The 27,813-nt window shown below is 40.4% G+C and overlaps 1 protein-coding gene across 1 annotated transcript in view; it reads left to right on the plus strand.

The window, feature by feature from the left end:
• Positions 1 to 27,813, plus strand: part of GNAS (GNAS complex locus) — a 122,773-nt gene that overhangs the window by 12,907 nt on the left and 82,053 nt on the right. The window contains exons 3-5 of the mRNA XM_032217914.1: positions 5,542 to 5,544; positions 23,063 to 23,117; positions 23,205 to 23,324. Of these exons, the coding sequence (XP_032073805.1) occupies positions 5,542 to 5,544; positions 23,063 to 23,117; positions 23,205 to 23,324 (178 nt within the window). The remainder of the gene's footprint in view (positions 1 to 5,541; positions 5,545 to 23,062; positions 23,118 to 23,204; positions 23,325 to 27,813) is intronic.

Raw genomic sequence — 27,813 nt, forward strand, 5'->3', positions numbered from 1 at the left:
TAAAAACAGTAAAATAAACAGTAAAGGCATCTGTTCCTGGGCCAGATATGTTGAAGGCCTAAATTAATAGCACTTCATAACTGACTTAGTAGGCACTTTCATTTTTAAGTCTTCCATCAAATTGCTGTTCCAACATGGTTTGTACTACACTTGTATAAGTAGCACCTAAAAGCCCATGTCTATAATAATTCCAGGGGCGTCGTCTATCTGTAGAAATTATGGTCATTATTTATTTAACAAGATTTACAATCTAATTAGATTTGTATCCCTCTTTTCCTGCAGGAGCTCAGGGCAGTGTATACTCCATCCATCCAAGAGGTCCCTATCTATTTTGTATTTTCTTACACATGTTATATATGTATATATATAACTATATATATATATCTAACACACATATATATATAGGCTGGAATACTGCAACGTGCTCTACATGGGGCTGCCCTTGAAGAGCATCCGGCGACTTCAGCTAGTCCAGAATGCGGCCGCGTGAGCGATTGTGGGTGCACCTCGGTTCACCCACATAACACCTATCCTCCGCGAGCTGCGCTGGCTACCTGTTGATCTCCGGGTGCGCTTCAAGGTGCTACTTACCACCCATAAAGCCCTTCATGGTAGTGGATCTGGGTACTTGAGAGACCGCCTCCTGCCAATCACCTCCTCGCGACCAATTAGATCACATAGATTAGGCCTCCTCCGAATTCCATCTGCCAGTCAGTGTCGACTGGCAACTACACGGAGGAGAGCCTTCTCGGTAGTAGCTCCGACCCTTTGGAACGATCTCCCCGTGGAGATCCGTACCCTCACCACCCTCCAGACCTTCCGCACAGCCCTTAAGACCTGGCTATCCCGTCAGGCCTGGGGTTAAGATTGTAATCCGTCCCCACCCGAATGATGAATGTTGTGCTCTATTTTAATTATGTATTGTTCTTGTGTCATTGTTTGTATTCCCTTCCCCATGAATTGTAAGCCGCCCTGAGTCCCCCCAGGGAAAAGGGCGGCCTATAAATAAACTTTCCAATTCCAATTTCCAATTACATCAGGATAGAAGAAATGATCTCTCTTAGCCTACCAATTTGTCTCTGGTTTGGCTTTTTATGGAAATTCTCTTTGCAGTCTAGTCCACCAAGAAGATGGAAAAGAATCTTTATAAAAAAGGGACAAATGCTTCTAATCTTATTTGAGGAAACCAGCATTTGGACTATTACACCAGAAAAAAGTGAAGACTGTTTTAAGGATGCAGGTGTATCGGAGTTTTGTTACCTTTTCCACTCCTCCTAGGACTGTAGATTACATTTATGTATTCTAATATATCAGTTTGAACTTGGGAAGGTTGAATAATTCCTCCCTTTTATAGTTTACTTGTCCTGTACTTTGCATGGGCTTGAATTGAGCAAAATGCATAGATTTGAGGGTTACATTTTAATTGCGTGAAGCTGCTTTTTTAAAAGAAAACTTGGCATTTCACACCCAACTACAACTTGTGTTGGCAGGGTGAATGGAGAGATATTTGCTAAGTTTAGCATCTTGCATGATTGGTGGGCTGGCCAGTAGATTTCTCCCCTCCATATACACACCCCACCCAAAAAAGTTGTAAATACATGTAAGTATAGACTTAACAAGTCAGTTTCTTTGCTTTCCCAGTTCTCCTATGACCCAATCATTATTTGTTTGTAAACTTGTTAGATGATGATTCTCCTTCAAGAAACTTACAAGCAAGATGCTGGCATCCAGGGAGTATATTTGCTGAAGCAATATAGAAATAAATTTATTAACACATTTTACATTTTATTTTGCCATCTTCAGACATTCAGTATCACTGAATGCAGAATTTATCAGACCTAACTGTCCTTGTCAGTATGGAAGGAAAAATTCATAGATACTCGAATTACATAGGCAATAGGGACAGGTAGTAGGATTTGAAAAATTATGCAATAAATAGTTTCATTTTGAAAATTCCACGTTTAATCGAACCAGAACTTGCAGATGAAGAAAAAATTATCGTGACCGTTCATCTTGGTAACATTTGAAAGGTAAATGGGTTGCATGCAATCAAACCAGTTGGTTCTTTATGTGATGATTTTTAAACAATATAATTCAACTCAGAACATGAGAATAAATCTGAAGGCAGAACATAAGAGAGTTTTTATTTTTATTATTATTTTTTTCTTTCGTTCAGTTGTGTCTGATTCTCAGAGTCTCTGTAGATTTCCTGCTAAGATTTTTTAGAAGAGGCTTGCCATTGCTTCCTTCTTAGGGCTGTGAGAAAGTGACTGGTCAAGGTCACCCAGCTGGCTTTGTGCCTAAGCCAGGACTAGAACTTTGGGTCTGAGATTTAGAGTTTACTAAGGTTTGCCAGTCTCATTAAAAATCATCCTATCTCTTAAGATTTATTGAAATAGCTATTATAGATATCCTAGTTTATGACCATTCATTTAGTGACCATTTGAAGTTATAGCAATGTCGGAAAAGAATGCAGTTGGTCCTTGCACTTACAACCACCATTGCATCATCCTTGTGGTCAAGTGATTAAAATTTGGGTGCTTGGCAATCAACATGTGTTTGTGATGTTTGCAGCATCCCGGGGTCATGTAATTGAACTCTGTGATCTTCCCAGCCTATTCCCAACAAACAAAGTCAATGAGATAAGTTTGATTTGCTTAACAACCACATGATTCACTTAAACGCGGTGATTTGTGACCCGACAAAAGGGCGAACGACAAAACTGCGCCCGACTAAACCGCGTTGCTAAAACTGTGACGTCATCAACGCGCCGACAACAGCGCGTCGACAGAAGGGCGATTTACAATAGCGCGTCGGCAGAAGGGCGGTTTAAGTTAAAGTAAGGGTTAGATTTAGGGTTAGGTTTAGCGTTACGTTTAGGGTTAGGGTGAGGTTTAGTTTTACAGTGCGCTTCTGTTGCCGCGCTGTTGTCAGTGCGATTCAGCGCTCATTTGTCGGAGCACTTTAGAACACGTGGTTTTGTCACCGTGGTTTTGTCACCGTGGTTTAGTTGGGCGTGGTTTTGTTGTTCGCCCTTTTGTCGGTGAACCGCGGTGATTTGCTTATCGACCATGACAAAAAGGTGGTAAAATTAGATGGTTAACACTTAGTAAGATACGTTCTGGTCCCAGTGGTGGTTGTAAGTTGAGGACTACCTGTATAATTGCAAGGACCAGCATCACTGTGGAAATAAAAGTAAACAGAAACAGCCATTGGAGGCTGTTTTCTTCCAGTAGAATTGGAATTGTAGAATTTTTGGAATTTCGGCTGGAAAAAGGAATGCCTGATCCAGGATGCTTTAGGAAGTGGTGATGGACATGAATAAGATTTTACTACAATTGGTCTCTGAGATTACTTGGAGGAACTGTGCTTGGACTTTGAGCTTTTCAAAATGACATTGCTTTATGAAACTGGTGTTAAAGCTGAAATGCTGAGAAATTCACATAAGGCATCTAACTAATTAACAAGCTATCCGCTTATAACTTGCAATTCCCTAACCCCCCCCCCCCACTGTTGCTCTACTTTTAGCTTTCTGAATTTTTTTTTAACATTGATAGTCACTTTTAAGAAGAGAACTCTTTGCCTGAAATGGTACAGTTAGTCCTCAACTTGCAACAGTTCACTTAGTGACCATTCAAAGTTACGTTACAGCTGAAAAAAGTGACTTATGACCATTTTTCACACTTATGACCATTGCAGCATCCCCATGGTCACTTGATTTACATTCAGATGCTTAACAAGTGACTCACATTTATAACAATTGCAGTATCCCAGAATCATATGATCCCCTTTTGCGACCTTCTGACAAGCAAAGTCAATGTGGAAATCGGATTCACTTAACAGCCATGATACTAATTAACAACTTCAATGATTCACTTAACAAATGTGGCAAGAAAAGTTGTAAGATGGGGCAAAACTCACTTAACTAATTTCTCACTTAGCAACAGAAATTTTGGGCTCAATTTGTGGTCATAAGTTGAGGACTACCTGTATAAGGTTTTCTGCTTGAGCAGGGGGTTGTACTAGAAGACATTAAGTTCCATTCCATTATTCTATTATTTTTAATTATAACTTTTAACCTTGTTTTTAAATTCTGTTTTTAACTGTGTTTTATCATGTTTTGTCTTGTTTTATGTTGTTTGTAAACCATTTAGAGTTTAAATGGGATGGGTGTTGTAGAAATTTAATAAATAAATAAATTTGAACCAGAGTTGAAAAGTCTGACTCACAGAATAAGATTGTATTTTTTCTTTTGGTCTAAACCAACCTTTTAAAAATTACCCTGTTTTCCCAAAAATAAGACCTCCCTGGATAATAAGCCCAATCAGGCTTTTGAGTGCATGTGCTAAAATAAGACCTCCCCTGAAAATAAGACCTCCCCGAAAATATTGCATCACAGCAGCAGCCATGAGGTGACCACACTCGCCACCTCTGTACTTCAAAAATAATAAGACCTCCCCGAAAATAAGGCCAAGTGCTTATTTCGGGGATCAAAAGAAAATAAGACACTGTCATATTTTCGGGGAAACATGGTACCTTCTTAAAGTAAATCCTGAATGTTTGAAAACAAATCTGCATTACTCCTCTGTGAGGTATCTCATTCAGTCTTTATCCGTTCTAAGTGAACACATGTTTTAAATTACTATGGATGTGTGTGTATATATATATATATATATATATATATATATATATATATATATATATATATATATATATATATATATATATATATATATATATATATATATATATATATATATATATATATACACTCAGTGCTGTCCAAGGGTGCTGCTTTAAATACATTTTTGCTTCGTTGATTATTTTAGTGTTAAAAGAGAGTTGTTTATTATGGTGCTGTTAAATTCCGAGCTAATTTTACCTAATTGATTTGGAAGTACTACATTTTGGTTTTGTTTTAAACCTTGTATTAGTAGAGGAATGTCATAACACAAGTGGTCCTCAACTTATGACCACAATTGAGCCCAAAATTTATGTTGCTGAGTGGGACAGTAATTAAGTGAGTTTTGTCCCATTTTGCGATCTTTATTGCAACAGTTGTTAAGTGAATCACTGCAGCCATTAAGTCAGAAACCCAGTTGTTAAGTGAATCTGGTTTTTCCATTGACTTTGATTGTTAAAAGGTAACAAATGGGGAACACATGATTTTGGGACACTGCAATGGTCAAAAGTATGAACAAGTTGCCAGGCATCCAAATTTTGATCACGTGATGCTGGGGATGCTGCAACAATTGTAAATATGAAAAACGGTCATAAGTCACTTTTTCAGGGAAGCTATAACTACGACTTCGGTGTAAGTCAAGGACTGCCTATAATAAAGACTAAATCTCAGAGTCTGATCAAGGAGTGACTGTGTTGTGTGATGATAGTTGGTATAGGATCTTACTGTGCTGTATAATTAAAACACTCCTTAACTCCTATGCTCATGCTTATGTACTCATAGGACATAAACCAGGAGTCGGGTAATGCTTTTTCAGAGTAATAAATTTTATCAAAAAGGGTATGCTTTTATATTTGCAGCTCGTTTCATCAGATGCAATAAGACACAGATTCCTGATAGGTTTTCAGTGGCTAATTCTGGTTTTGCATTCCATTTTAAAGCCAGCTAAACATTTCTGAATGGGTTTTTTTGTCCAAGTGGATTTAGTTATTTTGCTGACCACATTCTCATGCTAGATTGTTAAATATAGCCAATGCTTTTTGTGCAGATATATATGTGGAAGATTTCAACCTGGGATTCTCCTGTGACCAGGTGAAGAATTATTAATCCCATAAATGGTACAGTTCCACCTATAATACACAGCAACACAGATCTTGCACTCTCTGTTGTAGGTTTGGGGGGAGGGGGCAACATTATTGTTAGTGTCTGAATTAGTTTCCCAACCTTGACAACTTTAAGATGAGTGGACTAATTGATCTAATGGTTCTCACTGACCAACGACAGGAAGAATACTCAACCACAGTAAGTCTCCACAAGAGCTTGTGAGAGAGAGAGAGAGAAAATGAGATGGATGCCTAATTATCTCTGTAATTTTAGATTGGTGCAAAAATAAAAGTAAAAAGCTTCATATGCATAGCCCACAAAGTGTGCCTAGTATCTTGCTTGCACTTGTTTTCTTTTTACAGCAGATGTTTATTATAAATGCGCACAGCTTTTCCCATAATAATGATACAGAGTTAGTTCCTGTTTCTTTTCTCTAATGTCTGTTTGTTTGTTGTTTCCTGTATTAAATACTCCTTTAATTTCCAAGAAATGAAAAAAAAATGGTCCAGGCCTTCAAGTCATTTCACTCTTTCTGTTTTCTTTAATTATTCTAAACCATGTTAAATAAAATAGAATTTTTTATTGGCCAAGTATGATTGGACACACAAGGAATTTGTCTTTGGTGCTTAGGCTCTCAGTGTACAAAAAAGACAAGATACATTCGTCAAGAATTATAAGGTATAAAAACTAATGAAAGTCATGGGGTACAAATAAGCAATCAGGAAACAATCATATAATAAATTGTAAGGACACAAGCAACAAAGTTGCAGTTTGCTAACCTAGGACAGACTAGGGCAGGTGATACAACCCCTGTATCCCAGGTATCTGAGCAGACAGGCAGGAGATCTGATTACCTGCGGAATCCAAGCCTTGGATGGGGAAAGAAAGATCTGGAATCTGTAGCGTGAATGGGAGTTAGGAAGAAGTGCTCTTTAAACATTCACTGATTCCTTTTGCTTAAATAAATGCTGATTTGCCTAGTCTCCGATCCTTTGAATAGTATTATTTCAAGAAATGTGGCTCTGGTTTTGTGTTAGATATTTTGTTATCTTGCGTTAACTCAGAGATGTTGTGTCTCGAAGGATGTAATAAAAGCACCTCCTGACTATTTGTACTATTTGGCTTTAAGTGTAACTGAGAATATAATGACGTTTCAAGGACACACTTGTGTGTCACAAGTCCCATTTGAAAACCCCTATTCTCCATAGCAAGGGGAGGAGTATCCAGGATGGGTTGACCTTATCCTCTCGTTGATTGGACTGAGTCAGATAAGCTCTTGGGCGGTCCCTGGTCCACCAGGCACCGCCCAGTTATCAACTCAGTCCCTCAACTGATGGTTTGCCATCCTATATCCGATAATTTGGAAGAATTTTAAAGAAAGAAGAGGATTAATCCATCTTTATATAGCAGCAGCCACAGGCAAGCTGGACAGCTCCCCGAGCTGCAAAAAGACCTGCCAAAAGTCCCCTTGGGGGCGAAACACTGCCCAAGCATGTGAGTAAGACAAGTATCACTCAGAAAAAGAAAATCTGCCAGGCAAGCAGAAAACAAAGGGCACAAGCCTTCCAAAGGCAAGCCCTGCCACGGAGGCTCCAGCGGTCCTCACAGGGTCGAGCGGCAAGCTGCGGCTTCCTCAAGCGCCGCGGGGCGTGAATCGGGCCACCGGCAAGCGAGGGCAGCACTGGATCCCCTCCCAGAAGGTGAGCCTCGCCGTGGAAATTCTACCGGGTGCCGGAGCGCTCCGCTGCTCCCCAATAGGTCGAACAGCGAACTGCAGCTTCCCAAACGCTGTGGAGTGCCCGCGCCATTGTCCACGTGGCCCACCTCATTGGAGGGGGTCCATGGGCAGAGCCAAGCCTCTAGCAGCGCCAGAAAGAGGCAGAAGGAGGAAAACCCGGCAGCAGAGGCAAGCGGTAGCTCCGAGGAGCACAAGCCGCCAGAAGAGGAGATTTAAAAGAGGCGCCTTTGTCTCCTGGTGCGGGCGTCATCTTGAAGCCGGGAGGAGCCACTTGTTCCAAGATGGTGCCCAGTGGCAACGAGGAGACCAGCAGGACCCAAGTACCTGTAGCAACAGCCAGCAGCCCCACCAGAGGAGCAGAGGATCAACCAAGGTTAGTGACCACCCCAGAGGCTGCCCAGAAAGGGTGGGGGGACAAAGGCTAGAGACAAGAAAAAGGACCTTTCCCCCAGGGCGGAGCCGGAGGCAGAGGGTGGTCACAAGCCTTCCAAACCCTCTTAAGTATGAAAGGTGAAGGCACAGGAAGCTGGAGCAGCTCTACAAAAAGGCAAGTGGCCTTAAGTCCATCCCAGGCCTGGGACAGAAGGGGAAGGCCCCTGGAGTCCCTGGAACAGGCGGAGCCACAGGGGAGACACCCACATTGCAAGCAAGGATCCCTATTGACACATCAGGTCTTTGGGGTCTTCCTCAGGGATGGAAATCCCCCCCACATATGGCTTCCCTGGGTTCAGCCCTGCCAACAGGGCTACCACCTCTGGGTTTTCCCCCCACATAGGTGGGCATGGGTTCCAGCCAGCAACCCCCCACAGGGTTCCCCAATTTTCAGGACCTAATGATGCGGGCCTTCCAGCAGTGCATGACAGTGGCATTTCAGCAGCCACAAATGCAGCCTCAGGGAGCATCCTCTCCTAGGATACCAGAGTGCCTGGAAACCCAGGGGGAAGACAGCTGTAGTTCCTCAGCCTCATCACAAGAGGACAGCGACCTGGATTGCGAAGAGGAGGAAGTTAGGGAGGATAAACTATCCGAAGATGAAGGCATACCTCCTCCTAAGCCCGACTTCACCGGGTTCTTCCAGCCCTCATTGTATAAGTCACTCCTGTTCAAGGCCAAGGCACCCGCCAAGCTCGGAAACCGAGCAGCAGAAGCACCACCTCGACACCAGGGGTTCTTTGCAGAAACCATCTTTGATGAGCAGGCCATTGAGACCGACAAGTGTCCACCCCCAAGGCCTTTCTTGAGTCGGTCAAGTGCCAATGGGCAGCCCCCACAGCGGGACCTTTGCCCACATCCACAGACAAGACCTTCTTCAATGTGAACCAGGACATGGCCGGGTTCTCTATCTCAGCCCTCCATTGATGCTCCAGTATTGATGCTCACCAACCCTTGGTCAGGCAGTTCCTGAAGGGAGCATCAACCTCAAGCCACCCACGGTACATAGGTACCCCTCCTGGGACTTGCACAGAGTGTTGGACGCTCTGACGGGGGGCCCATTTGAGCCATTGCGAACAGTGTCACTAAAGTTTTTAACCCTTAAGGTGGTATTTCTGGTGGCCATCATGTCCACCAGATGGATATCAGAACTGCAGGCCCTGTCTGCATTTTTCACCAGGACAGAGTGGTGTTGCGGTTGGACCCCTCCTTCATACTTAAGGTGTGTTCACAGGTTGCAGGAGTTGATTTTGCCCAATTTTTGCCCAGACCCTTCTCGCCCACTAGAGAGGAAGTGGCACACCTTAGACGTAAGGAGGGTTCTGAGGATTTACCTCAGAAGAACCCAGCTGAATAGAAAGTCCGAGGCCCTGTTTGTCTCATTCCAACCGGGGTCTCTGGGCAAGAAGGTGATCTCCATCACCATAGGCAGGTGGTTGAGGACCTGCATTGCTACAGCCTACCAGTCTCAGGGCATACAGTCACCGAGCCCCATCACAGCACACTCCACACGAAGCGTGGCCACCACTGCGGCCTGGGCAACGCAGGCATCATTGACCGAGATATGTAGGGCAGCCATGTGGTCTTCCCCCTCTCCCTTCGTGAGGAACTACAAGTTGGATACCTTTGCCTCGGCGGAAGCTTCGTTTGGTTGCAGGGTATTACAGGCGGTTCATTGAGCGGGGGATACACCCCACCAGGCTTAGTTTGGCCATGTTCCCTCAATATGTTACCCTCCCTAGGGACGTGTTAGCTTTGGTACGTCCCATCTTGGATACTCCTCCCCTCACTATGGAGAAAAGCCGTTGGTACTTACCTGATACGCCTCTTCTCATCATGGGGGAGGAGTATCCAGACCCTCCCTGACATGGTAATGTAACATGTTATGATGGATGTTGCACTAATATGTTAAAGTTATAACTCAATAAAAAGTTTGAAACCATAACAAAGGTCTGGAGTGGATGGCACAACGAGTCGGATAGAGTTCTTCGCCGATAACTGGGTGGTGCCTGGTGGACCAGGGGCGTATCCCAAGAGCTCATCTGACTCAGTCCAATCAACGAGAGGATAAGGTCAACCCATCCTGAATACTCCTCTCCCACTATGAGAAGAGGCGTATCAGGTAAGCCCCAACTCCCTTTTTCAGTTGGAATGTTGATACATAAGACTTTTGAGTGACCTTTTCATCACTAATTAAAAAAGAAGCATACCTTCTCCAGCCACCTATAAAATGTAATGTCCTCAGGAGAAATGCCACTCTGTTGCCTATGTTATTCTATAACATGCGGTACCCACAGATGTTCTGCATAATTAACAATATTACCTGCAGTAATTTAAAAAAAAGAACATCGCTTTTGGAACTGGCTATAAATACTCTACATTATCTCCTCTTATGTTGCCATTCAAACAACAGCCACTAAGGACTGGTTGGAAAGGGCTGGATTTTTTTGGCTTTATTGTCTAGGTTTATGGTCTTCCAGAATTTACTGCTATTAAATAGAGGGATTTTAGCTGTGTCTCATGGTTGCCTGGTAGAATTTAATGTGCACTTAAAAAAAAAAAAATTAAGCGATGTTGATTCATCCAGCAAAAATAGTAAAGCTGATGTGTCATGATTTTCACGGAATAAGACTCATTTTGGGATGATATGGAAATAGGATTCCCAGTTGACAAATGTACATAGAGATAAGAGCTTGTAGACTGGAGCAGTGGCTCTAGATCACGGATGTCAAACTCTCATGGCATCACATTGCCGTCACATGATGTTTCGTGACGTTTTCCCCATTTGCGGGGCTGGGGTGGGCATGGCCTGCATGTGACACATCTGGCCCACGGGCCACCAGTTTGACACCCGTGGTCCAGGTCCTGTCATCTCAGATACACCTCTCAAAAACGAGAAAGAAATGCTCTGGGTTGAGAAAAAAACTGAACTCAAAACTAAACTAGTGGATCAAGATAATCTCCATGGCTTCTCTTTGTGAAACCAATTTTTTGCAAAATAAGAACAACAAATCATGTTTATATTATTGGACTGAAACTGGACAGTGTTGGGTTCAGCACTCCACCTGACTGTGGATTAAGGGGAGGGGGAAGCGACGCTATGGACAAATAATTCTATCAGCCTAATTCATCCCAAAAGGGGGGGTAGGCAGAATAAAATGAGGAAAGCCATGTATGTACCTCAATGTGAATTGTTAATGAGGGATATAATCTAAATTATTAGCATCTTATCTGTGCAGGTGGCTTAGACTAGTATCAGGACACTGGAACAATGTGTGCTCTTCCACCTGTTTTCTATCACGATTCCATTTTTGTTGAAAGACGCCTTTTAAAGAATCAGTCTGGTTTCCTTTGTGTTATTATTTGCAATGTAAACATGGTAAACTTCTCACTGGAAAGCTGTAGAACCACAGTTTCCTAATTGTGTGCCATGGCAGCCCAGATGGTGCCATAGCAAACTCATAAGAACACCATGGGAAATTTTAACACCATTTAATAAACAAAATTGTCCCCAGGGCACTACAACTCACCGTTTGGGAACATGGTAAGTGGTGCCATGAAAAAAAAATTACTGAGACACCAGCAGTGCCATGAAAGGCGAATATTTGGGAACTTTTGCAGTAAATCTTGCATAGTAGAGCCCTTCCCATTTTCTTCGACCTTATTGTGACAGGAAAGGGTGAAATCCATGGTGGCTTAATCTTTTTTGGAAAATAATTTTCACTGTGTCCACATAAAGGTAGCCCTTGACCAAATTGAGCCCAAAATTTATGTTACTAAGTGAGACGTTAGTTTAAGTGAGTTTTGCCTCATTTTACAATCTTTCTTGCCACAGGAAGGGAATCTTTGCAGTTGTTAAATTAGTAACACGTTTGTTAAATGAATTGACTTTGCTTGTCACAAGGTTACAAAAAGTGATCACATGACCCTGGGACATAGCAATAGTCATAAATATGAGTCAGTTGCCAGGCATCTGAATTTTGAGCATGTGACCATGGGAGTGCTGCAACGGGTCATAAGTACGAAGAATGGTCATAAGTGCCTTTTTCCAGTGCCATTGTAACTTTGAATGGTCACTGAACCAACTGTTGTAAGTTGAGCACTACCTGTACTTTCACCATGAACAAAACACAAACTTTTATTTTTAAATTTGTGTTCGTCTGCATTTCCTTACTATATGTTTTTTTTCAAGCCATCTGAAATAGCAGTTTGAATAGAAACTAAAACCAATGATTCGGTGGGTTTTTTTTTCCCCTATGGAGAAGTTAAATTTTTATTTCTTTGACTTGAGTGGAGTTGAGCTGTATGTTTCTAGCAATCTGGATTCCCGTCTGGAAACCTAATGTGTGCATGCAACTTATTGGAGTCATAAAGAAAAAAGAAAGTATTTTAGGCCTTTGCAACTCTTGACTGCTTCTTATATAATTAGTATGTGGTATGTGACAGATACCCTGGCACAATTCTTATCATGTGTCCAACAAGCAATTGTATTCGGGGAGGGGCAGGGGGAGATGTAATAATTCTTTAGAAACAAAAAGGATTCCTAAGCAGTTCCTGCCAAGATATTCAAGTTTTGAAATTTGCAATGAGGTCATAAGCAGATACATTAACCATCTTTTGATAAAATTAACTATCTCTCACTTGCTGTATTCTCTGGTGTCCTATTATATAGGCCATTTTGCTTGGTCCTGTCTGTCGTCAAGGCTCCAGAAAACAATTACCTATCTCTGATGCATCCTTTCAGACTCCTAAGACGCACAAATAATGGTACAGTCACTTGTGAAGATAGTGAATAGTCTCTTTAGTCACGTCTCTAAAATATTGTAAGTTTTTCCTTTCCAGACTCATTTTTTTAAAAAAACAAAAGGTTTATATTTTAAATTAAGAGCCTTTTGTCTGAAGTGTTGTTTTGCGATGGCTGTAGAAAGAGAAGTCTTCCTGTCAAAAAACAAGGAAGTGAAAATTATAATCAAAAGTAGTATTAAGCAATAAAGTATCTAAAAGTAAGAGCTGAGCTTCCAGACCAAGGCCACAAATTAGGCATATACCAACTTTCCCTGTAAATAATGTGAGTAAAAATAATGCTAGAGTTTGCTCTATTTGTAGTTTTGATTCTTGTAATTTTTGCAATTCTGAAGAATATTTTCCTGATGCCCTTGCCCCTTTCCTGATACTTATTTTTTAACCTTTTTACCACTCTTCAGATACTCATTATTACTTCAAATTTGTCTTCTTAAGTATAAAGGACTTCATATTTTAATCCCCTTTCTCTTACTTAAAAATGATGTGTTCATCAAAATACTTCAGTTTAATCTTGTCCTCTAAAGTTTTGAGCCGTGTTTTTTCAAAACGCAGATGTTTTAATCCTTCTTTAATATCATTTTAATGAATAAATGTGTTTTTGCTGCTTTAATGTTGTTGCATACTGTGTTGGTACCATTTGTTGAAAGGTAATAAATTTTCAATCCTTTTTTATTCTCCAATCCTGGGAGGTTGTTCCATTTAGTTATGATAAATATTTACTTTTTTCTATAATTTTCTTTCCTCAATGAGAATTAGTTCACTTTCAGACTTCCATAAAAGAGTTTTTTTACTTATACAGCTAAAGATCTGGTGGTTAGATTTCTTTCTCCTTGACTTACTGCTGTTTTTAAATGCAAAGGATAATATTAAAATCATACTTTTTTTTCCTGCTGACTAGTTTTACAGCTGACTAGTTTTACTGATTTTCCCCTCCCCATTTCTGCTACTTGCCTTCATTTGTTTGGTTGGTTAGGGTTTCAGGCTCCAAGCCTATAATCTTTCAGGTTTTTTAGTTATGGATGGTAAAACTTTAGATCATTTCCATTGTTGTCGTTGTCTCCTACATCAGGAGTCCCCAATCCCTGAGCCGCAGGCCGGTACTGGTCTGGGGCCTGTTAGAAATTGGGTTGCACAGCTGGAGGTGAGTGGCATGTAAGTGAACCCTACTGAAAACTGCGCATGCGTGTGATATAGGATGTACACTTCTCTCATCCCAGTGATGGAATTAATTTTTTCCCCTCTTACCGATTTTATTTTTTGTTTCTGCGGTATGTTTATTCCATATCAGTTTTATTTTTCTAAGTAGGTTAGACATAAATCTAAAAGGTAAAGATTCCCCTCACACATATGGGTTAGTCGTTCTCAACTCTAGTGGGTGGTGCTCATCTCCGTTTCAAAGCCAAAGAGCCAGTTGTCCGAAGATGTCTCCGTGATCATGAGACCAGCATGACTAAACACCGAAGGTGCATGGAACGCTATTACCTTCCCACCAAAGGCAGTTCCTATTTTTCTACTTGCATTTTTACTTGCTTTCGAATTACTAGGTTGGCAAAAGCTGGGACAAGTAATGGGAGCTGACTCCATTATGCGGGACTAGGGATTCGAACCGCCGACCTTTCTGATTGACAAGCTCAGCGTCTTAGCCATTGAGCCACCACGTCCGTCAGACATAAATCTAAATCAATTATTAATTGTTTTCTGCATATTGATGAAAGAATCATCTTGGTTCTTGAGCTTTTGCTATCTAATACTTTTATTCACCCAACCACCAACCTTGGATATGCCTTCCTAATTATGACATCTTGGACAGAACCTGCATTTTATGTTAAATATGTATGAAACCTTCATGTGTATGTGCTGCTACTACAGCAGCACCAGCAGTAATTTTGCTCCAGTCCTGGCCAAGGACTTGTACATATGAATAAAACTACTGTTATGTTTGAACTACAATATCAAAAATTCAGTATGATTGATTTTGTCATTGGTTGTTGAAGGACATGTAATTTGATGTTGTCCCATTAAGTTCATTTCTTTCTATTTCTTATTAAAATCTGCATGCAGAACACATTTCAGAATCAGATCAGCTCAAATCTCTATCTAATGAAAATTAACATTTTACTTATTTAATCTCTTTCTTAGTGTTTAATAACTATTTCTAGGGAGTCAAGATTGTGTCATTCTCATCCTAGCGTTTTTCCCACAGGCCCACTTTTTGGACCAACAAGAACCCTCTTTTGTGCGATCTAACGCAACATCTGAGTGTAACTGGGCATTTTTCATGTCCGCATTTATTGTGTCTTGTCATCTTTGCTTCAGTCTTCTTTGCTTTGTTTTCATCACAACCAATGAAGTCAAGACTATAAATATGAGGAAAATCTGTCATTCTGAAGATACTATACAAAAATGCTTATATGTATGTTAATCGTTACAGTATATCAAAAAACGTTTAATAGAGAAAGACAAAAAGTGGTCATATGATTGCTAAGTAGGTTATTTACTTTTTTTAAAGCAAAGAACGGTATTATTTTCTGTTATGATCTATATAATGAACTTTGCCAGAAGAAATAGGAATGTGGTTATGTGGTTTGTGTATTTCTTTATATCTGAGGAACTTCCCTCTTTACTAACTGAACTTAAAGTAAAATAATGAGAAACTTTGGATATACATGCTCATAGTTCTTTGATTATTTTACATTGGTCAGAATGTCATTTAATATAATTATGACCTTTCATGATTTTGTGGCGCTCGAAGATTTAAGGCGAAGTGCCATCAATTTGTTGATGGTACCAAAAATGTTTCTTCTTTTCATCTAAAGCAGCTGAGATGCAAAATAATTCCAAAGAGATGCCTGCCATCAGTTATGGCACCGGATGTAAGATAATTAACTGATCCACAAATCAAACAGAGGGTTAGGAAGTGGGTAAGTCACTTGATCCCAGGCTGTTCTTGCTGGAATTTTATTCTCTCAGAGGATGAAGTTTACAGCTTGGCTTTGCGATGGGCTTTTCTTTTCAAAGAGGCAGGAGGACAAGGAAAAAAACCGCCTCTGCCAGGGCTCCTACCTTTCGGTACATCTTACCCACATCCTTCTGAGTTGCTGGAAGACCCTTAAGGCCTGGCTCTACCAGATGACTTGCGGCCCCAATGAGGGAGCTTCAAAGTGGAGCTGGTTAAGTAAGAGCTAACTGGGGTGGGTTGCTGCTGGCATTACTGCCGGTTTGGCACATGCGCAGTTGCCCGTAAATAGGTCTGCGCATGCGCAAAATGTTAAGAACTTTTTTTTAAAAATGTGCAATTAAAATTGTTCTGTGCATGCGCAGAACTGAAAAACAAGATGGCGCTGCCAGGGGAACTGGTTCAGGGGCGTGGCAGGCCTGGGTCACTACCAGTTCCAGCGACCCAGGCTGCCAAATCACTACCGGTTCTGCCGAATCGGTAGGAACCCACCACTGGAGCTAGCCCCTTGTGTCCATGATTTGTATTGTGATTTTAGCAGAGGTGGACTGCACTTAACGTTCACAAGCGGTTCGCTGGTTGTGAGCGCATGTGTGCACCAGCTTCGCTCACACTAAGCGCCCCTTTGGGAATGAAATGGAGCTTCAAAGAAGTAGGTAATCAACTCAGGCAGTTCCGGTGAGTAAAGCAGGGGCAGCGCAAAACTCAGTTGGGCAGTAAGTGCAGAGGGAACGAGCCAGAAAGTTAACTATAAATGGATAGCGGGTGGGTGGGCCCAGCCAGCGATCAAAGCTAAAGGTTTTCCCGAACCTACCCAACCACGCAGCAGCCCACCACTGGATTTTACTGAGGATTTTTATATTTGACAATTTTAATGTTTTTATGTTGTAAGCTGCCTGAAATCATTTTGAAACAAGATGGATGCAAACGCTGAATAACACCCACTGTTTTTGTTTATTCTTGGATAGGTTTGGTGTAATAATTTTTAAAAGAACCCTAACAAAAATGTCTATTTAAAATCAGTAAGTTATTGAGGCATTGTGAGTTGCTCAATGAGTTTTAGCAATTTTCTTAATATTAATGACCAGCTATTAAGATGGATGGCCTGGGGTTAAATGTTTTAGCCTGCTGGGGTTATTTTTCCCCTTTTCTGTTTTGATAGTGAGCATTCAGTAATAAATATGAAATTAAGTCAAACAGTTACCTTGAACATTGCTCAAGAGGCATAACCTTGCTAGTAGAATGCTTCAGGCAACCTTATACATCATACTGTAACCATCATATCTTAACTGGAAAATTAAGTGGAAATATTATATAGTGACCTCGAATTTCTGCAGGAATCAAGGTAGAACAATTAGTTGTCACAGCTGGGGTACTCTGTCAAACTTTTTTTTTAATGAACTTTACTCATAAGGATGTGGTTTCCAGAAGGAGCTATGGAGGAGAAGCAGTGGGTTTACATATTGAGAACAGGTAGTTTGCAATTTAGTGACAGTTCGAAGTTACAATGGCATTGAAAATAATGACTTAAGCATTTTTTCATTCAACCGCTGAAGCATTCTCCAAGGTCATGTGATCAAAATTCAGATGCTTGGTAACTGACTCATATTTATGACAGGTTGCAGTTTCCTGGGATTGTGGATCACCTTTTGCAACTTTCTGACAAGCAGAGTCAATGGGGAAGCCATGTTCACTTAATAACCATGTTATTAACTTAACAACTGCAGTGATTCACTTGAAAACTGTATCAAGAAAATTCGTAAAATGGGAGAAGATTCATTAAACAATTATCTCACTTAGCAACAGAAATTTTGGTCTGAATTATGGTCGTAAATCGATTACTTGAATGTAACTTGGACCATTTGAAATTAGAAAGAATGGATGGTGCTTCACAAGATATTTTATAGCAATAGCTTTTAGTCTAATATACCGCCCGTTAATGCTTTAAAGCACACTCTGGGCAGTTTACAATGTCAACATATTGTCCCCAACAATCTGGGTCCTCATTTTACCAATCTTGGAAAGCTGAGTCAACCTTAATCCCCATCAGGATTGAACTCCATGATGTGGGCAGAGTACTATAGTTTAATTACTGCGTTACCAGGGCTGTTACAGTATTGTTCTTCAAAATGCCAGTAATGATTCCAATAAAATGCTGTTGTAGTTTTTTTTAGATATACACAGATATGTCCAGATACTATTTCATTAGTAACTCATGGTTTATGATTTGTTCACTGAATTTTGTTCAGAACGTTTCCTCAACAGGGATGTGATGAACTTTTCTTCAGACAGTTATAGTGAAGATTGAAATTGGTCACTGTTGACGAAACTTTTTTTGCTTCTCTTGGCACCAGCAGTGAATATTATACTTTCAGAAATGGAATCGAATTGTCATGCTTTTTATACGATGCTGCCTCTGAGAGTATTTCGGGAAAATAATACAATTTGGAACAGAACAGTTAGTCTACTAAGAGCAACTGTGCATAAAGAAAACATTTCAGTACTTCATGAAAAGTTATTCTGGCTCTCTTTATGGTAAGAGGCCAAAGGCATGAGGTCCTTTTATTAGAGGTGAAGCATCTGGCAACTTGGACAGAGGCCTTTTCCATTGGACTGCCTTGGCTTTCACTGTTTTTCCAGAGTTGCCCTCAGATAATGTTCTAGTGATAAATGATAAACTTTTTTTTCTATCCCTCTTGGCTATTACTTTGGTAGAACTGATGTCTTCAGCTTATTTTAATGTATGTTTATTTTGTTTGGGGTATTATATTTTAAGTCCTCTGGGGATGTATTTGATAGGGAATATAAATCTTGAAACAATTGCAACAGCCACGAAAGAAAGGGATTTACCCCCCCCCTCCTCTTGTCTATTTGCAATTTTGGCGGTGTTGCTGTTTCATAAAAGTGTCATGTTAGGAGCAATCATGTTATTGTGATTAAATAACATTGAAATGATTTATTATTATTTTTTATTTGACTTGCATGTCATCTATTCCAAGAAGCTTTAGGAGTCTAACCACAAAAGATTTGGGTTCTGAAGGAGGGAGCTCCACCTGTAAGTCACCTTAAGTTCCCTGGGGAAGGCCAGGATAAACACATAATTAGTCATATCTGGGCTGAGTAGCTAAGCTTGTAGGGACCAACAGTAGCTTAATTATCTGGAACTGCTGACTATAAATGGCCGGCATTCCAATGGATCGAGCCTGGGAGACAGTGAGCTCCCATCGCTCCTGCCCATCCAACAGTTTTAAAACATGCAATATTGCGAGTAGATAAATGGGTACCACTTTGGTGGGGGGGAAAAAACCCTAGTTGCATTAGTGTGTGTGAAGAGTGGAAGCCGAGGCTGGATTTGGTTGGAAGCGAGGCAACATCACATGAGGCGAAATTGGTGGAGTAAGAATCAGTAACCCAAGTGTCCCTAGTCAGTTGGTGCAAGCTGATTTGCTGCCTGCGGTGCATCAAGGATAGGCATGCAAGTGCTGAACAGAACACACTAGCAATTTAGGCTGTCAGGATTGCATTGTGTCTAGCATGTGTAGATTTCCCTGACATTGCATGCCGTCTAAATAAATCAATCTAAGCTGGTTAGTATTTGGATGAAAGACCACCAAAGAACTCCAGAACTCTTGCCTAGGTTGGGAAATGGATAAATGTACTATACTATAACCAAAAAATAACCATACTACATCCCAGTGATGGTGAACCTTTTAGACACAGACTGCCCAAACCGGAAGGCGCACATGTGCCAGAGCGCCGGCGTGCATGCACATATCAGAAAACCAACAACCAGCTGGCTGAGCTGGGGCAACGGCTTCCACGCCCACAGAGAGGGCTCTGCGTGCCACCTGTGATGCACGTGCCATAGGTTCAACAGCACGGCTATAGCCAAAAAATGCAATATAATTGCATCCATGAAGCCACCTCAATAATTTATAGAGACTTTAATGCAGTTGATGTGTGTGGGTTTGAATTTTAAGTAAGCAACTGTATGGGAGGAAAGTGGATGAGAAGATTTCCATTCCATGTCATTCCATTTATTAGACTTGTATGCCGCCCTATTCCCCGGAGGGACTCAGGGCGGCGAACAGACATATGGGAAAGGGGACAATACAAAAAACTAACGAAACAAGACAGAATACAGAGACAAATTAAAACTACACAACAGTCAACAATTCGAGAGGGGCTGGGAACTTATCAGCCCCAGGCCTGCCGGAACAGCCAGGTCTTAACGGCTTTGCGGAAAGCCTGAAGGGTGGTGAGGGTCCAAATCTCCACGGGGAGATCGTTCCAAAGGGCCGGAGCAGCCACAGAAAAGGCCCTCCCCCGGGGAGTCGCCAGTCGACATTGGCTGGCTGATGGTATCCAGAGGAGGCCTAATCTGTGGGATCTGATAGGTCGAAGGGAGGTAATTGGCAGGAGGCGGTCTCTCAAGTCACAGACATAAACATCGCAATACCAGGTGATAGCAGGGTCGCCGAGAAAGAATATGAAAAAATAGCAAAATACCAGGACTTAAAAATCAAAATTCAACGACTATGGCACAAACCAGCAGTGGTAATTCCAGTGGTAATTGGCACACTGGGTGCTATTCCAAAAGCACTGGAATTACATTTAAAACAGTTAAAAATTGACAAAATCACCATCAGTCAAATGCAAAAAGCCGCACTGCTTGGAACTGCACGCATATTACGAAAATACGTTACAACATCCTAGGCCCCTGGGTGGGGCCCGACTAGTATAAATTCGGCGAAACAACTGGCCGCTGTGATACAATTGTATAATAATAATAATTTACAATCACACTTAAAATTTCAGTTTTGGACTTGAGTGGATTTAATATGAGTAGATTAGAATGGATTGATGTTAAATTAAGGCAAGTCAAATAATTGAAAAGGTAGAAAATCTGATTACTCAACAATAGTAATTTATAAGTAGAAATAATTCAGTTTATGCAGTCATGTTTAACACATTTGATTTCTCCTTTTTTAGCTATATAGTTGGCTTTGATTATAATAGTTCAATTTTGTATATCAAAATCTTTAATGTAAGATATCAGAGAATTTTGAATTTTTTCTGGATGGAAAGCTCTGAAAACAAACTGTCATATTAATTCCAGTTATTGAATTTTAAGGCAACATTACTACCGTAATCTTTCACCTTAAAAAAAAAATTAAAACCTGTAAATAGTAATAGGATGGTTTTTCCCTTCCTTTGGTGGCTCAAACGGGCTTCAGTGACCTTCCCAAAAAAGCTCCTCTGAAAGTCAAAATAAGAATTTGATCACTGTTGGGATAACTTGGCTGGTCACAAATAGCTTCCAAGAATTTTTAGTCTAGAAACTTGGTTGGGTTGAAGCATGATATAAGTAGGACTTAATTTTATAGCATGGGTGACTTCATCAAAATAAAATCATTCATTTGCATTTAAAATTTTGTTTAAACATTCTGTCTAGAAATAATTGGAATTAGCTTCAAATTCTCCCTTCCAGTATTAGAAGAAAAGAAAGTTTAAGCACCCATCTTCTCTTCTCTTCTCTTCTCTTCTTTTTTCCTTTTTTTGCTAATGTTGCTTCATTCCTTTCCAAGAAAAGGGGAAGAAGAACTTTCTGTATTGTTGTTCTAAAACAGAGGTGTCAAACTCAGGGCTTGGTGGCCGGACCTGTCCTGTGGGATGTTTAGTTTTGGCCCTGGAAATAGCAAAGAACTGGCCCGCAGTGCCTCTGTCAGCAAAAACTGAGCTCGGGATGGCTGTGTGCGGCCTTCCCGAGATCCATTTTCGCAGGCAGAGGGTTGCAGGAAGCCATTCCAGCAAAAAATGGAGCTTACAAGGGCCATGGGCAGCACTCCCAAGCTCTGTTTTCGCTGGCAGAGGATTGCAGGAGGCCATGCCAGTGGAATACTGAGCTCGGGAGCCCATTTTCACTGGCAGAGCATTCAAACCACCACAGGTGCCCCTGACCCAAGTGACGTCAAGGTGGCCACCCTGGCCACATCCATCCCTGCTACCTAAGGTCAAACAACCCTGATGCAGTCCTCAATGAAATCAAGTTCAAAACCCTTGTTCTAAAAGAACCCTTATATTTATCTGATCAAAGGACAGATTTTTTTTAAATTAACTTACTCAAAAAAACATGTTAGCAAATGGGTAAGATTTGGAATTCCAGTACTGACAAAGCTTCTTTCTCACAAGCAGGCAAATATCTAATATTAATCAGTATCTGAAATACCTTTATAATAGCTCATAAGATAATGCAGAAGAGGAATGCTGTGCTTGTTGACAGCTTTTAAAAATATACTGTTCTGGCCTTGTGGCTTCTCTAATAGCTCTTTTTTGTTATTGAGAAAAATGTTTTAAAATCTAGCAATCCTTATGAATAGAATTTTATTTTTGCATATTGCTGAAGTCAGCAAATGGTTTTAATGCTGAGAACTTCAGTCAAGCAAGGCATTTATTGTATTTTGTAAGTCCTTGAACCGTTAGTAAATTGCACTTGAAAGTAAGTTATTAGTCAAAGTCATGACGTACCTCACTCTGTAGGAGATGTAGCATGCAATTGTCATGGAAAAAGCACTCCTAGGGAATATTACAAAATACGAATTAAGATTATATATTCATTGCTATAAAAAGAGTCTATTTACTGAACTTGCCATAGGACTACTATGGTAACCAGGTGAAAATAGGGACATAAGTATTCTTGTGGCATCTTATTTTTATGACTGCCATCACTTAAGTATCTTGTTCAAAATCCATTAAAAGTACTTGATGGAAAAGGAATTTAGGATATCAGCTTTTGTTTTCAATTGTATTTATTTATTTTTATACCACTTTTATATTTATAAATAACTCAGAGTGCTGAACAAACAATACTCCTTCCTTCTCCTATTTTTCCACAAAAACAAACCAGAGAGAGTGTGTGTGTGTGACTGGCCAGAAGTCACCCAGCCAGCTTTCATGTTTAAGATGGGACTAGAACTCACCATCTCCTGGTGATTGGCTCAAAGTCACCCAGTTGGCTTTCCAGCCTAAGGTGGGACTAGAATTCAAAGTCTCCTAGTTTATAGCCTGGTGCCCTAACCATTAGACTAAACTGGCTCTCAGTAATACCACCTGGCCTTGTAAACATTGATTAAATAATAGAAATAGTGGTTATTTTCCTTTCCCTTTTTTTAAAGTGGGCATTATGTGAACTGAATATTTCATGATGTACTAAACCCAACAGATGATCTCTTTTATTTTAAATGTTGATTTAACATAAAAAGCAGATGGAAAGGAAGGAGACTTTCCCAGGCCACACTGAACAAAAGAACATTCTTATATACTTAATTTTTTTGTTTCTTGATTACAGGGAGAAAAAAATGAAAATTCAAGATATTAAAAATAATATTAAAGAAGCTATAGAGGTAAGTCTACCAGCTGTTCCTTGTTTTGACTAAATTGTTTTAAACTGTAGCATTCTGGTAACATGCTTGAAATCATTTTCTCCACAGACAATAGTAACAGCGATGGGAAACCTGGCACCACCAGTTGAACTAGCTAATGCAGAGAATCAGTTTCGAATTGATTATATATTAAACTTAGCAAATCAGATAGATTTTGACTTCCCACTGGTAAGTATGTATTTTTATTGAAATGATATTTGATTAATATTTAAGCTTTTGTCTCTTTATGCCTGTGGGTATTTTAAAAAACAGAAAGTAATTTGTTGGATTTTCTGATGTTTCCAACTTGCATACACTGATTGGTATCCAAGTATTGATCTACAGATGTCAATCTAGAACCTGACCTTTGATTCTTCTTTGGACTTTTCTGCATGAACTATGGGTTGAATGATACAGATGTATAAACACTCCAGTGGATGTGCATGTTTTCCAAAGAAATCGAAGCAGTCCCGATTTGAAGTGATGAAAATGGCGGAGGTATTTTCATGTTTACCATTAGTCTTTCTGTGACCCTTAGATATCTGTGCCTTTTGTGTACATGCACAAGCATGTGAACAAGCCATCTGTACCATGTAAATTTCAAATTCTCACAAGAAAAGCTCTAATCTTAGTTTCAGGCAAAATTTAGTTACCCATCCATCAGGATTCTGTTACTATGGACTTTGAGTTCAACATATAAGTTACATGTGGTTGAATGCTTACATTTATATGGATCATCTCAGCGAGGCTTTAGGCCCATGGGCCCGCCAATCCAAATAAACATCAGTATAATATAATTCAGTTTTTGAGGGATGCGGTGGCTCAGTGGCTAAGACGCTAAGCTTATCGAGCAAAAGGTCGGCAGTTCAGAGGTTTGAATCCTGAATGCCACGTAACGAAGTGAATTCCCATTACTTGTCCCAGCTTCTGCCAACCTAGCAGTTCGAAAGCACGTAAAAAATGCAAGTAGAAAAATGGGGATCAATTTGGTGGGAAGGTAACAGCGCTCCGTGCGCCTTTGGCGTTTAGTCATGCCGGCCACATGACCACGGAGACATCTTCAGACAGCCCTGGCTCTTCGGCTTTGAAACAGAGATGAGCAGTGCCTCCTAGAGTCGGGAATGACTAGCACTCATGTGCAGGAGAACCTTTACCTTTACCTTACCTATAATTCAATTTAAAGATTGGTTTTCATTGCTAACATCACCTCCTCCTATTCAGTTGGTCCTTGATAAAAAAAACTTTTCTGGTATGGGCCCAATACTAAATTCAGAGATTCTTTTTTAGGATCCAAGATAGATTTTAGTTAGTATTATTTCTATAGCTTTTTAAATGCATCCAGGGCCTGTCTCAAATAAAGCAAAATTCTCAACAGTGTCAGTTCCTTGCCTGCTATTTTTTTTACTTTTGTTAAACCTGCTGAGTCACTATAAAAAAGCATTTCCTGCTTCTTGTAACTCTGAAAGATCATTTTGTTGATGTTGGTTTCACTGATAGAAATGACTTTATGAATGGGACTCCCTTATTTCACACCTGTCACCAGTGCTAGCTCCTGGTTATCAGAGTTTTTGGCCTGCATTTGCTTTTGCTTAGCAGCCAGTATAATCTATTTGACAGAAAATTTTCTTACACATCTAGATGGGGGAAAGGTGCAAAGATTAGTCATTTTGGGTCATCTTGAAGCGTTTCTGACTTAGAGATAGCCATTGTCTTACTTGCTAACAAGTGTCTATGGGAGAGGGAGGGAGAGAGAAAGGGAAGGAGGGAGGGAGAGTCTAGAAGTTTCCAACTAGTCAAGGCTTCAGAGGAAGTCATGGTTAATAATCTTCCAGTAGTTGAGGATTAATGAGTAGGTTCTTTGGCACTACAGATTTGTAGGTTACAATGAATTCACCCCTCCCTCTCTACATTGGATATAGACATGCACGCACAATACCAGGTGCATTGATTGTCAGCAATTTGCATACTATGAATAAATCTTACCAGGAAATACAACCAAGACTCATGTGAGTGCGGAAAGCTGTTCTGTGGCTGAATTGTAGATTCCTTTCTCTGTTGGCTATCAACTGGAACTGCTATGGATGTTGATATTCATTTATATTTCACTGTAGAGCTTTTTTTTTTTAAAGAAAACTTGTAGGTAAGCTCTCTGTGCACACATCATAGGGAAGTATTTCGCCGAAATTTCTATGAAGTCAGGTCAGATCAGGTGCTTCAACTCCCCAGTTCTTTTGATTGTGAAGCAAAACTGTCTGCTACATTAAGTTGTTTACTGCAGCATAGGAGTTGGGAGAGAAAACTATGTCAGGAATATTTGGGGCATCAAATAGTGCTGTTCTATAGTGCTGTTCCTGGTCTCTGCAGAAAATTATACGGCTACAGAGGCAGCCTGCTCATAGCATCAGGTTTTCTCCTGTGAGATGTGTCTTCCTGATGAATAGAGTCTCACCTGAGCTCATTTAAATATCGTATTCCTTTGGTAATGGATGAAAAAAAAACCTTTGGTATTAATTATATGTAAAGCAATGTCATGCCCTGGAATATCCCTATACTCCTAACCTCCTGGGCACAATCATTGAAATGAAGAGTCCTCTGAGAAAACTGTAGACTTTATAATCTTAGTTTATACAAATTTCTCCTCCTGAATACTGTAAACAACGGAGAGCAGCTTTCTCTGGTGCATTGTGAAGTGTGTGCAAGCAGCTGGACACGTCCAATTTTGTGGTGAAGTTGAAAATTTACAATACTCCCATTTTCTTAAAAAATAGCATGTATTACAAGTTTTCTGTAGCGTATTCAGCTCAGTTGCCTTATTGCAAGCTATTGTTTCCTAGGGCATCTGTGGACGTGTTTTTGTGTTAATTGCTGATTCAAGTTCCTATTTGTATACTTCTCTTTGATCTCAAAGAGCAATTTTGTAAACCTGTTGGTTTGGTACTTGAGCCCATTTTTTCTTCTTTTTTAGAGCACATGACTAGGGAAATGAGTTACTATGGCCTCAGTGTCTCAGCCTAAGAAATACAGAGGCAATTTAACATTGATGTTTTTTCATGAGTGTTAATACTTGGCTCACACAAAGCCACCAAGCATACCTGATCTATCTGTGGGCCACCTAGATATCGTCTCCATTTCAGTCTGTAGACCTGTTTTATGATGCCCTTTTGCTTTGTTATGTGATATACCTGTGAGATTGTGGAGCGAAGGAGTAATAATATGCAGTTATGACATGAACTGATCATAGTTCCTTCAGCCTGTAGAACTGGCTTGGCAACTTTACACCTTTCACCTTATGCATGAGGGAAATGAACAGTGGGCAGGAAACTGGAGTCTGGGTGCTGCTTGTTTGAAAAAAAGGCCCAATGGTAGCTGTGGTGTTATTTTATTTTATTTGTTTATTTGACTTTGAAGATGTAAATATCAGGTAAACCATCCATTTTAATAAAACTATTATCTGCAAAAAGTAAAAAGCTACTAACCATAGTTGTTGATATTGGCTTTAACATACTAATTTCAAAGTAATTGTCGTTTGGAATGACTGTTTTATGCTTTTGGGATTGTTCTCTCATTCCCCTCTACTAGGAAGCTGAAGGGAAAATCATAAATTTCTGTCTGTCTGCTTAGAACAGTGTTTCTCAACCTTGGCAACTTGAAGATGTCCAGACTTCAACTCCCAGAATTCCCCAGCCAGCATTCGCTGGCTGGGAAATTCTGGGAGTTGAAGTCCGGACATCTTCAAGTTGCCAAGATTGAGATACACTGGCTTAGAAGTTAAGATACCTTATGTGCGCTATGTTGTTTCCCTTTTTATATTAACAAAGGCAGATTGGAGAACTGGAGGCAAAAGGTGATTAGCAGTGTAGTATAGTATTTTTATTTGACATGAAATTTCGGTTTGTTTGTTTTTTCACAACAAAAAAACCCCAAGCATGGTGAGGTAAGTTGGGCTGAGAAAGAATAGCTGGCCAAAAGTCACTCTATGGATATCTGGAATGAGGGTGATTTGATCCTGTGGTTCTGAAAGTTCCTATGTAAAGGTAAAGGTTCCGCTCGCACATATGTGCTAGTCGATCCCGACTCTAGGGGACAGTGCTCATCTCTGTTTCAAAGCTGAAGAGCCAGCGCTATCCGAAGACGTCTCAGTGGTCATGTGGCCGGCATGACTAAACGCCGAAGGCACACAGAACGCTGTTACCTTCCCACCAAAGGTGGCTCCTATTTATCTACTTGCATTTTTACATGCTGGCAGAAGCTGGGACAAGTAACGGGAGCTCTCTCAGTTACGCGTTAGGTCTTTAACCACTATACCACTCTGACTCAAGGAGCATTAGGTGAACTTTAGGTAAAGAAGAATTTTTATGATAAAAACCCAGGAATAAATCTAGTTCCTCCTAGCCTGGAGAGATCTTCTCCTTTGTTAATAATAATAAATGCTCCAAGTCTAAACCAGGAGATTCATAGGCTGAGACTCTATGGCAGTCTTAGTGAAGTAACCAAGTGGGCATGATTCTTTAGGGAACTGTTACCATAGATTAGCTCCTATCTTTCTCCCCTCCCTTCCCAGGGTGTTGAAGCAGACTTTTGGCACAGCTTCTTTCATGCATTAGATAGGTTAATAAAGACACAGGGCTTTTCTCTCACTGTTAATGGTGGCTCTGAAGAAGCAAGTTGAGGGAGTTGA

Source organism: Thamnophis elegans, chromosome 5, assembly GCF_009769535.1.
Source record: "Thamnophis elegans isolate rThaEle1 chromosome 5, rThaEle1.pri, whole genome shotgun sequence".
In the NCBI taxonomy this organism is placed as follows: domain Eukaryota; kingdom Metazoa; phylum Chordata; class Lepidosauria; order Squamata; family Colubridae; genus Thamnophis; species Thamnophis elegans.